This window comes from Mustela erminea, chromosome 10 (genome assembly GCF_009829155.1).
Source record: "Mustela erminea isolate mMusErm1 chromosome 10, mMusErm1.Pri, whole genome shotgun sequence".
NCBI lineage: Eukaryota > Metazoa > Chordata > Mammalia > Carnivora > Mustelidae > Mustela > Mustela erminea.
The window spans coordinates 97,985,869-98,002,246 of record NC_045623.1 but is presented as its reverse complement, the minus strand read 5'-3'; the positions used below and the strand labels follow the sequence as shown (position 1 = coordinate 98,002,246).

Below are 16,378 nucleotides of genomic sequence, written 5' to 3'. Positions count from 1 at the left end.
GTGGTAGGGGGGAATCAGAGGCGATGAGGAACGAGAAATATCATGTGAAATCGTCTCTATTTGATCATTTTGACCTTCAAAACGGCTTTTTCACATAGTTCAAGCAGGCAGGTGCCTGGCACGTAGTCAGTGCCTAAGACATGGTGGCTATTAATACCTCCCACTTGGTTGGGCTGATCTTTCTGCTTCCGTTGCTTAGCCGAACAGACATTTCTTTCTTTCATTCAAAATGCAATTGGGGCGCCTGGGTGGCTCAGTTTGTGAGACGTCTGACTCCCGATTTCAGCTCAGGTCATGATCTCAGAGTTGTGGGATCGAACCTTGGGTGGAACTCTGTGCTCAGCTCAGAGTCTCCTTGTCCCTCTGCCTCTGCTCCTCCTCCCCGTGCGTTTGCTCTTTCTGTCTCTCTCTCAGATAAGTAAGTAAGTAAATAAATAAATAAATAAAATCTTAAAAAAAATAAAAGGTCTTTGCTGAGCGCTATGTGCTAGGAATTGCGGGAGGAAAGTAGAGTAAGCCTTATAACATTTCCAGTAGCAGGATAGCGTGTAAGGAGAGTTCCAGAATGCAAGTCAGAGACAGGTCCATAAAGTTCATCTGGAGGCATACCCACGATGGACAAAATGGGCCTTAGCTTATAGAGCATGAGGGGCCAAGGCACAGTTAGGCTTGACCTGAACCTGGTACTTTCTTTTTAGACTAGCTAGAGAAGCCCAGACTTTTGCTTTCTCAGCCATCAGGGCTCAAAAGGAGCCTGGAATGCCCAGAGGTGAAGCTCAAATGGAAAGGCAGATTTCTCACAACAGCTAGCCTGGAGACAAGGCTGCAGAGCTGAGCTTTCTGCTTGGGCATGTCCTTATTCTGGCTGTCCAGCTGGTGGAAGAGATACCACGTGCTGTCATTTGATGTCACTCACTGTATTGAGTTACCAAAAACATTGCCTCAGTCCCCTGGACCTGACGCCGCTTGGGTGAGGATCCTGGATATGTCCCCCTGGGCAGGCAGAATTCATCCCTGGCTGCTCTTTTTATTTTGGGGGAGGGACCCCACTTCCACAAGCTCTTGGCTCTACTGAGGTATGGATCAGGTCCCATCTGGAATGAAGGGGCTGAGATAATGGGGACCTTGACTCCACTCACCCGGGACCTGCAGACAATGTCTCGCAGGAAGATGCAGGGTTGAGTTGTGGAAGTGAGGCTGTTCTATTTTCCATGGCGCTGATGGGGATTCTCATCTTGACAGTGGGCAGAGGTGGCCTTCCCAAAGGTACTCCCCTTGCTGAGGGCAAGGCCAAATCTGGTAACATGGCAGCAGCCACAGCTCAGGCAAGAGGACCTTCTGGAGGAGTAAGGCTCTGCACACTGGGGCCAGGGAGGGCTGATGTCTATTTTATGCTTCTCTTTTTGGTATTATAATAATAAACTTCTGTTAGCCATTGCCGTCAGACTGCTGGACTCTGGGGATTTAAGGAATGTGCCTACTCTTATAAATGGGCTCAGCCTGGCAGAGAAGATTCTAGAACTGTGCTTTCAAACATGGGTGCTCCTTGTGGCTAATCTGAATGAAGATGTCCTATAAGTAGAAAATTTAAAATTACATGCATAGTTTGCATTACATTTTTGTTGGAAAGTGCTGTTCTAGAAGTCTAGAAGTCTCAGGGTGACTTCCAGCCATCCTGAGTTAGGTGAGTGGCCAAGATATGAAAGCACCACCAGGGCTGGGTTTAACACACCAGCATCCCTTGGGGAGTCTCAGAAATTGGTGGATGTGGAAACCCCAGTGAAGATTGCCATTGCTGTGGCTTGGGCCACCTTAGTTGGGTATAAAAAGGAAGTGTGACCTCAGACAGCTGGACCCACAGGTTAAATCTGGGAGTATGAGAACTAGTGATTTCCATTTTGCAGTTGCTCCTTAAGATAGCTTCAACAAAACATCAGTCTAGAAGTCCGACGGGGCTGAGGGACGAGAAGCCCCCATGTCCTTTGGGATGCAAAGAGCTCAGGAGTGGTTTCCAGGCTTGGGAAGTAACTAAGTGGCTTTATTTTTAGGGCTTCAGAGAGTTTGTTTACAAAGACCCTGTTAGACCGTGGCTGTGTAGTATGGATTTTTATACCAGGAGTCAAATCACAAATGTCCTCATGTAACAATTCCATATGATAAGAACATGATATGGTCCAGAGTGGTAGACACTCTTGGTGCCCTACCAGGTCCTCTTCTGCTTGTGAGCCCATACCCCAGCTCCCATGAATTTGCTGCTAACTGCAGCTCTGATTGCTACTGGTACCCCCTTGCCCATTCAGAGAGCCAAAGTCCCCATTGCCAACAACTGACTAGAGCAGGTGTACAAAACTCTGCCTCCAGGTGGGACAGCTCGGAGCTGCACTTATGCTCCAGGGCTTTCCAGTGATCAGGCTGAGGCTACACCTCAAGTCACATTCTCATCTGGCTTCTTCCCCTTCCCTGTCCTGTTCCCTTCACTCCCTTCCTGGTTTTTCTTGGAGGCACTTAGTAAATAACAAATCACCTGTTCTCAGTTGCTCATTTCAAGATCTCCTTCTGCAGAACACCACCAGAAAAACACAGCCAGACTTTATTGTGGGTATTGGTCTTGACCTTGGGGGTGGCCATGGAATACACATCCACTGAATGTGTGGGGGATTCCAAACCCTTGAGATACCTTTGCTGAGCCCTGACCTTGTGCCCAGAAGAATAGTGGCTACAAGTCCAGAAGAGTGCCCCTGTCTGGCCTGCTTCACTCCAGGCCGTGTCCCCGAGGCAACAATGAACATCACACCAACACATGACTTCCCCTCTGATGGTTTATTTTATTGCTATTTAATTAGGCCCTTCCCCAAACATCTTTCGATCTCTGTCATGGTCTCTCGTCCAGAAAGTTGAAACTTCCCTGCTTCTTGCCATCTTCATGGCACCTCCCCTTCCCTCTTACATAAGCTATTTCAAAATAAAGGTCGAAACAGGAACTTAGCTGAGTTTTGCAACACAGAACTGTATCTTAGGTCTACATTTATAGAAAGTTGGGGATGGGGAAGAGCAATGAGTTCATGGGGACTGGGGGAGCTGTGCACGCTGAGGGTAGTCACACGGGGTGGGAGGGGCAAGCAAGATGGGAATGGGTGTCTGAGTCCTGGGGGCTCCAGAATCATCAGAAATTACCAACTTACCGATGGGGAGAGCTTTAGAAACATTTATAAACACACACTGTCTCCACATGGGAGATGCTCACTTCCCCTTAAAGGTAGGCTAGAAAAAAAAAGAAAGAAAACCCCAAACCCCACATTAACCAAACACACACACACATACACACACACATACACACACACAAACACACACACACACACACACGACAAACTCTAAGTCTCCAGATGGACACTTTCGAATAGGCACTTGGTGTTTTCAGCTCTGGGGTTGCAGAGGTCTGGGGCTGTGGCCCCCAAAGGCAGGAGCACAACAGCTTCTAAAGGCTCTGGGGTCTGATCTATTGGGTGGGTACTGGCCCAGCTGGGTGGAAAAGGAGGTCTGGTTGGAAAAGAACCCTCTACCTTCATCCAAAATTGTGACTTGCTGGAAGGTCTGTGCCCCCGGGCATTTCCTGAATATAGCGGGTTCCCACTTTGGAAGAGCGTATCACTGAAAGGGCAAATGTTGGCCATTTAGATGTGGACATGGCATGTTGAGAACTGACCGGCTCCAGGAGGAAGGGACCAGGTCCAGCCTGCTAGGGATCACCACATCCTCAGAGCCCAGCACTGTGCCTGGCCCTTAGTAGACACACAAGAAACGTCTGCTGAATGCATGAATGAAATAACCCAAGAAGAAAATCCTGTTCTCGCAAGAATACAAATTTATAATGGTCTCATTGGCTATAAATTGGTTCTTTTTAACCCACAATGTGGGATTATAATTCACTTATTCTCCCGACATCAGCTGGCCCTCAAGGAACTTTTTTTAGTGGAAACTGAGTCTTTTGGGTTGGAGACAGGGAATTAATCTGGTTATGTGAAGATGAGAGGATGTGCTGGTGAACTTCCATGGGATAGACAGTCTGTGTCTAAGGCCACCTGCTGGCCCAGAACTGGCCGTTGGGCTGGGGGCCGGCCCAGGTCCTTAGATGTCGGGTCTAAGGTCTGGGGAGAATGGCGGGTCTTTAATTATAACCTGGGGCAGGTCTGAGCCTGGCTGGTGGCGAACCAGTCCCCATCTAGCTGCTTGGAGGGATAGGATCGGGAATAGGAAGTGGAGGCATGGGAGGAGGGAGACCAGGGACTGCCCGGGGAATGGAGAACCAGGCAGGAGAAGGATAAGGCTGAGCCCAGGCATCTATACCCACGGCACTCTCAGGTTCAAGGATGCTGGTCTGGGGGGAGCCTCACAAGCGTTTGGGAGAACGAGTGTCCAACAGAAAGATGAGGTATAAGGAGCATCTTGGAAATGGAGAGGTCTGAGAAAATCCACTTCTGGGGAAGGTTCTAAGCTAAATTACTGGACCCTCAGGGAATGGGGAAGCTAGTCAGGGATGTCTACACTGAAGAGAGGAAGCCAAGGGGTCTGAGAGAGGCCGGGAAGGAATGAATAATTGAAGGCAGCCCCCTGCACACTCCAAGGGAGTGGGAAACTTGAAATGATGACGGCAGTTCAAAGTACGTCTGGGGGTCCCAGGGTCCCTTTCCATGGGATCTACCTTGACCTTCTGAGCATGGCTGCCAGAGCTGGTGATCCCAGAGCTTCCAGAACTTTCTTCCCTTCTCCCCTCCTTCAATTTTGGACAAGAGACTAAGCACTCTTTGGGGAATGGTTTGGGTACAGAGTTTTTGTTTCTTGGTTTTTCGTGTTAGGGCTATACAGAGGCTGGCCAAAGGCACAGCTCTTTTCAGGAAGTACCAAGTTGAGGTTCATCGGGGGTGACTTTGGTGGACGCTGGGGCCCTTCTGAGAGATGGCAAGGCACAGATGTCTCAGGTCCCTTCCCCTTTCCTGGAGGCCTGGTGGGGACAGTCTAGTCCTTGTCAAGTCCTTTGCAGGCAGGGGGAAGCTCTGGGGGGCGGTTCCAGGGGTCTAGAGAAGGAAGGAGGGAGGTGCCAAGGCCCCAGTTGTGTGTGTTTTCTCTTTTTGGTAATGCAAGTGCCTCACTTGGGCTTTGATTGCGAGGTATCCACTTCAAAGAAAGCCATCTCCAATAAGCATGTTTGTTGCCAGCCACAGGACTAGATAAAATGCCAGGCTTCCTCCTGCCCCAGGCTCCTTCGTTTTAGAAATCTTGGCTGGTTTCTAAAGCTGACCATTTGAGCCCCTCGATTTTCCTCATACCCCACTCCCCGCCGGTGGCAAAACCCCCGGCCCCCACCCTCCACTGCCCAAAAAGCAGAACCCCAGGCTTGGGCTGTCTCTCTCTCTCTGCGACTTTGCTGTGTGGCCCCAGGTGTGCCGTGCAATTTCCAGGTCCTGGAAATAATCATCCTTTTCTCCACCCTCCCCCCCCAAAGTTTCCTGACCGTTATTGCTGAAGAACATCTTGCAATCATAAGAACCATGAGGGCTGGTCCCACCACAATCTTGGTTACTGATGGGCTGAGACCCGCACAGCACAGCCCCCGCCCCGGTTGCTCAGGGCACCATGTGCCACCACTTGAAGGAGAAGGGCTTCCTGCGGACGTTGGTGCCACAGTGCACCTCCCCCAGAAACTTGTGGTAGGCTGAGATGTCGTCCAAGAAGGTGCAGCAGAGGCCCAGGGGCTCCAGCAGGGAGCGCACGTGCGTCTCCAGGCAGCACACCTCCTCCACCTGGGGCCCGAACGGCTTAGGGATGCCCAGGTCCTTGTCCAGCACAATCATGTTCACCTGTGATGGGGCGTGGGCAACAGCTCCCGTTTAATGAGCACCGACTACTCACGGGGCCCTGTTCCAAGCTCTTGGGCATTCCTAACTCCCCTGTGACGTAGATGTTGTGATCATCCCCATTTTACAGATGAGAAAACTGAGGCACAGAGGGGGCCAAGCAGCTCCTATGTGGTAGAGCTGAAGTGGAAAACCAGGTGACCTACCTCCGCATGTATGCTGTGTACAGGTACCTGCACGTGGTTATACGTGTCTGTGTTGGTGTGTGCGTGCGTGCAAGTGTGTACCTGTGCATGTGTTCTAACCTCCCCCGTCTCACAGAAGACTCTCCGCTAGGATGAAAAGCATCCTTCCTTTCTGTAAAGGCTTTTTTTTAACTTAGAAAGCACTTTGCTATCTGCTAAGGGAAAGGATATCTCAGGACCCCAGGGAGGCAGCTAGGATGAGCGTCTCACCCCTAGGAGGGAATGCAGCCCAGTGAGGACGAGGGGCTTGGGGCGGGTGGGCGAGGACGCCCAGCAGTTCAGCCAGGACGGGCACCTGGACCTCCTGAGGGAACAGCCTCAGCTAAGGGGTCCTTCTGATCTGGCTGCCCCTCAGCGGCCTGGGTGAAGTCTGGGGTCCCGAGTGCCTCACCATGTTTGGGAAGAAGGCTCTGGCCTGGCAGTCCTCGTCCATCTTGAACAGGGCGGGCAGATCAATGATGTCCTGCTCCGTCAGCCCCAGCTCCTTCTTGAGGATGTCACGGTTCCAGTCCAGGCAACGCTGGGGGAGAGGGGACGGAGAGCAGGCGAGTGAGGGGACACTCCTGTCGCTTTGTCCACCTTGCTCCTGTCTCTGGCAGCAGCAGACCCTGGGCCCCAGCATGCCAGAGAGGTTTCCAGTGCTCACCTCCGCCCCCCGCCACCTCTCCAGTGCCCCTCCCATCAGGGTCCGGTGACAGGGGTGACAGAGAGAGCAGGACAGAAGATCACAGAAATCATGCTGTTAGACAGAAATGGGACGGGGACTCAGAAGGTCAATCTGTTCATGGCAAACTTCTGGAGACTCTGATCCCCTAAAATAAATAAAAATCCAGGGCATATACCGACACTTAATTTTTCTAGAGGGCAGGTCTGTAGCTTGAGTCATATTATTTTATTTTAATTAATTAATTTTTAAAAAATTTATTTACTTGACAGAGAGAGAGCACAAGTAGGCAGAGGGAGAGGGAGAAGCAGACCCCCCGCTGAGCAAGGAGCCTGATGCAGGGCTCGACCCCAGAACACTGGGATCATAACCTTAGCCGAAGGCAGACTCTTTTTTTTTTTTTTTTAAGATTTTATTTATTTATTTGCTAGACAGAGATCACAAGTAGGCAGAGAGGCAGGCAGAGAGGAGGGGGGTGGAGAAGCAGGATCCCCGCTGATCAGAGAACCCAATGTGGGACTCGATCCCAGGACCCTGGGATCATGACCTGGGCTGAAGGCAGAGGCTTTAACCCACCGAGCCACCCAGGCGCCCCTGAAGGCAGACTCTTAACGACTAAACCACCCGGGTGCCCCTAATTAATTTATTTTTTAAGTAGACTCCATGCTGGGCATGGAGCCCCTCGTGGGGCTTGAACTCATGAACCTGAGATCAAGACCTGAGCTGAAATCAAGAGTCGGATGCTTCACTGACTGAGTCACCCAGGTGCTCCCACATCATAGTTTAAAGGGCTGTGTCTCCCCCAGATGTCTCGGGCTCTAGCCTTATAGAGCCGTTGGCTCTTTGGCACGGCCTGCTATGCTCTCCTTCCCTGGTCTCCTGGCTGCTTCTGACCTCTGTTGACCTGCACACCCTGCCTTTGCCCCTCCATTTAGCTCCCAGCTTTACACGGGGGTGAAGGAAGGAGGCTGAACCAAATGCTCATGGAGGCTCTTCCCTCTGTCATGGGCCATGACCCCTTGGTCATTCCCTCTAGAAGCCGTGAGGATGTGAGTGGTGTCACTGGGCACAACCCTGTCCCTTCTAGGGCCCCCTGTTCTGCTCTTACCTGGAAGTACAGGTTTTCTTGCACGAGGCTCTCGTTGGATAGAATCTTGTTGATGGTGATTCTCTTGCTGCTCATACCGCCCAGGCCTGTGGAAGTCAGAGGTCACAGGGGACAGTCTAGCCTCAGGTAGCCAGCCTGCATTCTCCCCTCTATCAAGCCCCCAGGTTTTGGGCTAATTGCGGGGAGGAGGGAGATGGAGCCAGGACAGGCTGAGACCCAGGAGGGCCGGCCCCGGGAACCCAGGCCCCTCTGCCAGGGCGGCTATGTGTCTTAGGCCAGAGACCAGGTGGTGGCGTCTTGCTCTCTTTCTGGCCAGAGGGTGGGGTAGCACAAGTACCTGGGCCTCCCAGGAGCCTGCTTCTAAGGACAAGCAGCTGACCAGGGGTGGGGTGGCAGAGCAGGTACCCCGAGGTCACCCTTCCTGTTTTCCAGAACTGCCTCATGCTCAGCCCCTGCCCTGGTCACTGCTGCACCTGCCTCCTGGTCCACACCTGGCTTTTGGTCTGATTAGCAATTCCTAACCCTCATCCAGCCCCTCCTGTGTGACAGGCACTCTTCTAGATATTTTACAGGGATTAACTCAGGAATCATCCCTACATTTCTATGAGGTAGCTGCTAGCATTAAAGATGGGTAAATGGAGGCACAGCGAAGTTCAATGACTTGTCCAAGGTCTTACAGCTAGTAGCAGAGCCCACATGCAGACCAGACAGTCGGATTTCAGAGCCCAAGCTATTAATCATAATTCTTCTCCTTCTCCTCCTCTTCTACCTCCTCCTTTTTTTCCATTTTGCCTGATCTGGAAAGAGTTTGCTGGTCCGTTGCCCTTCCCAGTCCTGCAGGGTGTCAGTGGCAAAGAGACTGGGGCTGTCACGCCCCTGCTGCTCCATGCCCCACTTGGACCTATCTCTACAAAGAGAAGGGTTTCTATATCCTATGCGTAGCTTTAGAGTATGTTTAATATATAAAGGGGCCTCCAGAAAATCCAGACTCATGCCTGCTAATCCAAAGAAAAGACTTCCCATCAGCGGGGAATCAAAAAAGGACGGAGGGCTTAAACTGACCTCCTCTGCTCTAGACACCAGAAACTACCAGGAACACTGCCTTCGGATCCAGCAGGCAGGGATGTATGTAAGTATCAGCCAGCCTTAGTAATGGGACTTTGGGGAGTAGGCAGGTTGGAGATACCAACCTGAAAAGTGACATAAAATAATTTAAGAAAAACATGTAAGGAAGAAATTGTCACGGCCTCTCTAACCCGGCTCACCGTCTCCGTCTGATCAGCTTCCCCTCTTTCCGTGGTTCATTTAAGAGCACACCTAATTCCCGTCTCCATCTGGCCCAGTGAAGGGAATGTCTACACGAAGCAGGTAATTTCTCACTCTGGGACTGACGGTGGTGATGTCTGCTTCTAGCTCATGTCTATGTACGCTCCCTTTTCTTCCTGTCCCTAAACTGCGTTGTGTCTGTTTTTCTCTATCTCCTTTTCAAGCTCCTTGAATACAGATCACATGTCAATTAACTCTCTTTTGTGTCTGGTGCCATTGGGTCCTGGAGAAGCATTTGGCCCTGCTGCTGATAATGATGGTTCGACTGACCATGGCGAGGGTCACTAGAGGCCACCGCTGCTTCCCACCACAGTGAGCTCACAGGCTGGAGTGGGCCAGGAACCCAGGGAAGGGGAGTTGGATGCTCAGGGGCAAAGCGATCCCCTGCCCCATCCTCCCAGGCATCCCTCTGGGGGCTCAGCTACCCACCCCCTGCCAAGGCCCCACGGGCACTCACCTTTAAACATGACGGCCTCCCCGTGGCCCTTCTTCTGCTTCTCTCGAAAGAGCTTGTAGCAGGCTGCGGTACTGGCCATGAGCATTCGGAATTCCTGCGAGAGGACGTCCAGAGGGACCGTGTCAGCAGCGGGGAAGGGACCAGGGACTTGGAGCCCTGTCTGCCTGTTGTCTCAGGCCTCCCAGTGTTGAGGGACAAGGAGGCCTGGCCGGGCTTTCTCTCTTTTGGGGGAATACTTTTTGCCCTTCCTGCTGTAGAAATTCCTCCACCTCAGCAATGACCTCACGTCAAAGCTCAGAGTCCAGAATGTCTTCGGACAGGGTGGAACTTTGCATCTCCAAGGGGCTAAGAGGACAGGCCATTTACACGACATTTCCAGGGTATGAAGTTGCAGCCATTTCTTTCACATCAGAAAATGAAAAAGCCCCAGGCCCATACCCCAGAGCTCTCTAGAGCATCACAGCAAATACAGTAGCCACGAGCCCCGTGATTATTGGACTCCTGAATTGTGGCTAATCTGAATTGAGATGTGTGGTTAAGAGTAAAATACGCACCAGATTTTGAAGACTTGGTATGGATCAAAGAACGTAAAATCTCTCATTTATATTTGTACATTGATGACCTGTTGCAATGCTAGTATTTTGGTATATCGGATTAAACATTTACGCGCCACAGCGACAACAGGCAAACCGACTTGAGCCTACTTCCTTCTTCCTTTATGCATGTAGTCCACTACCTGTAGATCCTGGCCCCTGCTGACAAGAGCTGGTAGTACATGGGTTCGCCATCACCCTATTCACTCTAGACTCAGGGACTAGCTCACCTTTTTGCCCGGGATGGGGACGAAGGTCATGAACTCGTCCACATGGCCCACAGTCAGCCAGTCTGAGTAGAGTTCCACGGGCGCCTGCACCTGCTGGGCCTGCAGGAAGTCCCGCACCACCTTGGTCATCCTCCGACCGCCGGACCTGGGGGTAGGGGTGGGGAGGAGGCCACTCTTCAGATCTCCCACTGTGCCTGCCTCACCAGAGGGTCTGCGGCAGTTCAGCCTCTGCAACCCAGCCTGTATCCTAGGTGGCATCAGCAAAAGTCAGGGGAAGGAGCCTGAACCACAGGGCGGAGAGACCCTGGTGCAGGCAAGAAGGCATTTGAGCCCAAGGGGGAAAAAAGGAGGCATAAGCTGGAGCCATGGTCTGTATGAATGGCATGGAGCCCAGCCTTCAGCTTTTTCAGATCCTGAGGGTGTCAGTTGACATAAAGAGACCATCTTCTGTGCTCAGTGGCCCTGCCTGGACTGCTGGAGGGGGCTAGGGCACAGATATGGTTCCAAAATCTGCCCGAGCCCATATGCCTCTTTATTACATTAACTTCTACCTTTAATCAGTTTAAGTGACACCTCTTCCAGGAAGTCCTTCCTGACTTTTAGACTCTCTGAGGTCTTCGATTTCCCTAGTGCCCTTAGACTATTACTCAAGGCCCTCCCAGTGGCCAAGAAATTCCTCTCTGATTTGGTCCCTGCCTGGACCTGCTGCCACTTCTCCCTCCCTTCCTCCTTGTTCTACTTCCTACGTGTTAGCTAGCCCTTCAAAGTCTTTGCCCTTGCTCTTCCGTCTATATGAAATGCCTTTCCCTCTGATCTTCCCATGGCTGCTCCCTTCTCATTCAAGTCTCGATTCCCAAGTCATTTCCTTAAAACCACAAAAACTAAAGTGCACCTGCCCCATCACTCTTTGCCATGGAACCCTATTTTACCTTCTTCATTGCAACTTATTAGCATCCAGAAGCGTCTCATTTGCTGGCTTCCATGTTGATTTTCTGTACTCCTCCCACTGTGATTGAAAATTTCCCAAGATCTGGGGCTTTGCCTGCTTGGGTCACTGATGTATCCCTAGAGCCCAGAGCAGTGCCTGACAGAGAAGGTCCTCAATAAATATTTGTCTCTATTTGGGTTCCCCGGCTCCCTTTCTTTCTATCATCTATATGGTCATCCCCCTGCCCCCGACTGTTTCATGTCTGTGATCTCCACTGTTTTCTTGAAGGTGGGGGCTGGACTTCAGGTTTAGAATGCCATGGCTCACACTTGACACTTGGCTAGGGCATGGAAAATACCAGAGGAATGGATGATTGACTATTGAGTGGAGGGAGGAGAGGTGGTGGGCAAACAGGCACTGGCCTCCTCCCAGAAGGTAGAGTATCCCCTGTTGTAGCTCACAGGGACTTGGTGCCCAAATCCTGGCTGATCTCATGTATGCAGGTTGCTGGCAGCCCTTTTGTGAAATGAGGACCCATAGTATTCAGTCTTCCTAGCGACTGTCCTGACCAAAGAAGAATCTGCCTTTTTATTGGGAAGTGGGTCACCTGGGGGAGGGAGTGACAGGGTTGTGGACAGGCCCAAGATCCAAGTACTCACACTTTGGGGCAGGGCCATGTCTTCTCATCCCTCTTTGGTGTATGGGCAACCCCAAGAACTTGTTGCTACCTTCCCACTCAGCCTCTTTCAGTTACCTTTTATGGACTCCTTCGTCCCTTCCTTTCATGGCTTATAATCTCATTATACAACCTCCCATTTTGGGAAGAGCTATTTAGTTTTATATTAGATCCTAAGTCATACTAAGATATAAAGGCTAACTTGGTTTTATTTCTAAGAGTCGTGGAAGGGGTTCATTCTCCCAGATAATCTCTCCACGTGTGAACAGCCCAGGCTACTCCTAAAGAGAAAGAGTAACATCTCCCCACGCCCCCAACCCCCTGAGCCCCACCCTCAACTCTCTTACAGAGGAAAGCTGCTCCCGATGAGAATCCGGCCCAGGGGGTAGGCCTTGCCGTTCACAGTCACTGGTGGACTGACCTCCAGGTTCCCAAAGGAATCAAGGCTGGTGACAGACTCGAAGAGGGGCTCCCGGGTCACGTAGCCAAAATCTGGGCCCTGGGCAGGGAGCACACACCCATCATTAGTCTCCTGTAGCCAGAGGTCCTTAACCCCAGCTCAGCTAGCCAACGAGGACTACTGTTTCACTACCTTTGGGCTGGCACTGTGGGCACTTGGTTTCTAGTGGTCTTCTTAGTCCCACTGAAGAGCAGGGTGCAAGACACAGGGAGGCTGAGTTTGTGGGCAGGCTGGCTGAGGGTGGGCCTGCCTCATGGTATATAAGTACGTATTAGTGCACGTGTGCACTGGGTCTCATCATGCGTCTCTGTTTCTGAACACAGAGACACACTGGTGACTTCAGGGCTGGTTCTCATTTTGTGCCGTTGACATCCCTGTTTATCTCTTTATTTATCTGACCCTCAGTTTCCCCATCTGTAGGAGAGGAGCCAGATTCCCCATCTGTAGAAGAAGGAGGCCTGTAGGTTCTATTGTTGTGCCCAGAGACTTGCTGCCCTCTCCAAGGAAAGAGGATTTTGCATCCTGAGCCATGGCTGGTATGCATGGTGGTATCTCCCGGCGGAAGGAACAGAATTCCACACCCAGCATTGGACTCAGTCACGTGACTGGCTTTGGCCAGTGAAATGTGAGCCGAAGTGACGCATGCCTGTTCAGAGCAGAAGCCATAAGGCCAAATCATTCTCTGCTCCTTGTGCTAGGAGAACGGCGTTTCCCAGGCTAGCATTGCACCTGCAGCCGGGGCTATGGAATGGGGAAGGCACTCAGAAGCAGGGCTGCAGAACACCAACCAGGCATCTGTGCAAGATGCAGCAAGAAATGGACCTCTGCTGTTGTCAGCCCCTACAGTTTGGGGGCTGTGTGTCCCTGCAGCCTTACCTAGGAACATCTGACCGATTCAAGCAAGTATCGCAGATATGTAACATATAGACCAACCCATTCCTCTCCCCTGAGCCTAGAGACAGCCTCAGAATCCTTTTTTGAACAGAGCTCCAGGAAACGAGAGTTGGTGCACAATATAACCCCAGGGACCCTTGAATTTAAGGTTCCTTTCAGGACTTTTTGATGAAACAGTAGAGCCCTTGCTTGGGAACCTGTACTGGGGCTGGAACGAAGCTTGCCTGACAAAACTTCTTGGTAAAAAAATCCCCTGGGGTGGGAAGATGTGGCTTATCCTCACCCAGCTGAGAGGCTCAAGGGACAGCCATGCCCAGTGGCGTGGATGTCTACAGCTTAGCGCTTTCTCACCCGGGAGCCCCAGATGGCAAGGTGTGCATTGCCGGAAGCTGGGGCAGCTGGGCTTTAGGGCACACGTAGGCAGGCAGGCACGCAGCACAAAGCCGAGCTTGGCCCAGGTCCCCACGAACAATGCAGCCGTGGACCTTGGCACCAAGCCTGCCTGGAACATTAAAGGCAGGTGACAGCCCGGGAACACCGTGAGGGCAGGAGCTGGGAGGCCGTGGTTCTCAGGCCTGTGGCCACCGTTGCTGAAGACCAGCTTGACTCTACCCCTCCCAGTGTGGGAAGAAGTGGACAGTCCTCACCAAGGACAATGTCCAGGGCTGTGGGATGACAACCAGAAGGGAAGCTAATAAGGAACACTGTATTAGGAGTAGGAGGATGCCTTCTAGTTGCCTTCAATCTTCACAATGATTCTGTGAGAGGAATGCCATTTCTAGCCCCATTTACAGATGAGCAAACTGAGGCTTGACGAGGTTCAGCTGCTTGCCTCAGGTCAAGGAGTGGGACAAGATGCCAGGCCAGGCTCTAGCACCGTCTCCCTGTGGTGAGGGCCCTAGGTTAAGTTCTCAAGAAGTAGAGGTGAGCCTGTGAATGTTTCCAACTCTAGCGGAAGCTGTCCCATGTGCGACCTTGGGAAGAGTCCCTGATCTATCCCAGTCTCTGCTCCGTGCTCTGTCCTCGCCTCCCCTGCCTGTTCAAGGTGGAAGGTGAGGACAAAAGAAGGAGGTTTGGTTCTGCCCTCACTCCACCAGTGGCTAAGGGCATCAGTGGGAGTGGTAATGGACTCTAGAATCAGGGGGTTGGATTGCTTAAAAAAAAAACAAACAAACCCACAGACTGAAACCTGCAGCTTCAGGGAGCTTTGAAGTTGGAACCATAATTTTTGACAATGGCTTAACTCTAACTTTCCTCTTTGAAACTGATTTTTCTGCAAGGTGGGGGTGGGGCAGGGGCAAGAGCAGGAGCTGCCCCTTTCCCATAAGTTTCCATTTCCTAGGAGAAAAGTCCCTTATGAGTAAATTTTTTACCCAGGGGATTGAGAAGTCTTGTCGGGGTGCTTTTCATTCCTGCCTTCCAAAGTGGGTGAAACTGATAACAATGGTACATTTATTGAGCACCTGTGGTGTGCCAGGCCATGGGGTAGTGTCATGCTCTCCTCTGAGAAAACTCTCCAAGGAAAGGACCATGGAGGTCACTATCCCAACTGACCCATTCTGCAGATGAGAAGATGGAGGTGCTGGGCAATAGACTAACTTGTCAAGGGTGCCCCCAGGTCTCCTGCCCACTCTGCCCTGTAAGAGTCCCCAGGATCATTTCCCCAACCCCCTACCCTGAGGTGGCCCTCAGCATCTCACCAGAAGCTGCTTCACTGGGAAGTCCTTCAGGTTTCCATCTCGGGGGGAGTCCAATACCACGGGGAAGCCTTTGTGGGGGGCCTCTATGTAGCCAAACTCAACTTCATCCTGTGGGGACACCAAGGAGAGCCGTCAGATGAGCCGGCCTCCCTAGTTCTCCTTCCTGGCAAGCGATGGCAGGGGTTCCTTATATATCCTTCTCCAAATAGTCTCTGCCTGCTCCAAGCATGTTTGACTCCTATCAACCCCATTTCTTAAAACATAATCAATAACATCCTATTTACATTTCCTGCAAGTAACATCTCCATTGGAAGTGCATTCTGTATTTCTAGGTTGGCTTCTTTTTTGCTGCTGTGTAGTACTCCATGGTAAGGCATCTGCTCATATAGTGACCCAGTCTCTCTTGGGGACAGTCTTTTGCTACTTCAAGAAACAATGCTGCATTTGTCTCTACAAATTGTCTCTGTGCACATAGGCATGTAGGACCCAATAGAAGAATTCCAATCCATGGAGCTGCTGGGTGCCAGGGTACTGATGTTAATCCAACTCTTCTTGCCTGAGCCTTGGACCACATCCCTCCCAGCCTGCAGGGCCTCACCTGGATCCAGCGGTCCCCTCGGTTCATATACTGGAAGCAGACCTTCAGTTCGCAGTTGGTTTTCTCCACCAGGTTCTTCACCTCTTTCAAGAACAAGTAATTGTCCTTCATGCTGAGAAGTTTGGGGAAGAGAGGGAGGCCAGGAGGAAGGGTGAGGAGGGTCAAGGGCCAGTCCAACTGAGGTGGCAACAAGCAGCTTTCACCTCTGGGTTGTGCTAGGAAGATGAGGCCACAAATGGGTTCCTAGTCACCTTCGCGAGGGCTGCTGGAGCCAAGGTCAGACAAATTCCTCCACCCATGGAATTTGCCAAGGTCACGAACGAGAAGGGACACTCTTCCCCCACCCCCCAACCCGCCCAGCTTTCTGGAAATTTCTGTCTAGCCCAGAGGCAGGGGGATGGGCCCAGGGCCTCAGGGCCCTCTCATCATGGCCAGCAGCCACCTGTAGGGCACTTTCTCTTGGTTCTCATCTTGCTGCAGATGTCTAGCACATAATAGCTGCTCAAAAAAAAAAAAAGCTGCATAAGATGAGCTGAATATCCATTGCACAGGAGGTTCCCAAGCAGACGATGCAAGCCAAGAATGAGAAAAGGAGTGACAGACCTTATTTTTATAGCATACCCAAGAGCCAGGACCGTGGGTTAATA

General features: G+C 51.5%; 1 protein-coding gene across 1 annotated transcript in view; it reads right to left on the bottom strand.

The window, feature by feature from the left end:
- Positions 1-4,758: 4,758 nt before the first annotated feature.
- The window catches only part of PADI2 (peptidyl arginine deiminase 2), a 41,017-nt gene continuing 29,397 nt past the window's right edge, over positions 4,759-16,378 (bottom strand). The window contains exons 9-16 of the mRNA XM_032302050.1: positions 15,732-15,843; positions 15,134-15,241; positions 12,427-12,578; positions 10,476-10,620; positions 9,653-9,746; positions 7,870-7,955; positions 6,489-6,617; positions 4,759-5,855 (exon numbers count right to left, since the gene is read on the bottom strand). Of these exons, the coding sequence (XP_032157941.1) occupies positions 5,622-5,855; positions 6,489-6,617; positions 7,870-7,955; positions 9,653-9,746; positions 10,476-10,620; positions 12,427-12,578; positions 15,134-15,241; positions 15,732-15,843 (1,060 nt within the window). The 3' untranslated portion in view covers positions 4,759-5,621. The remainder of the gene's footprint in view (positions 5,856-6,488; positions 6,618-7,869; positions 7,956-9,652; positions 9,747-10,475; positions 10,621-12,426; positions 12,579-15,133; positions 15,242-15,731; positions 15,844-16,378) is intronic.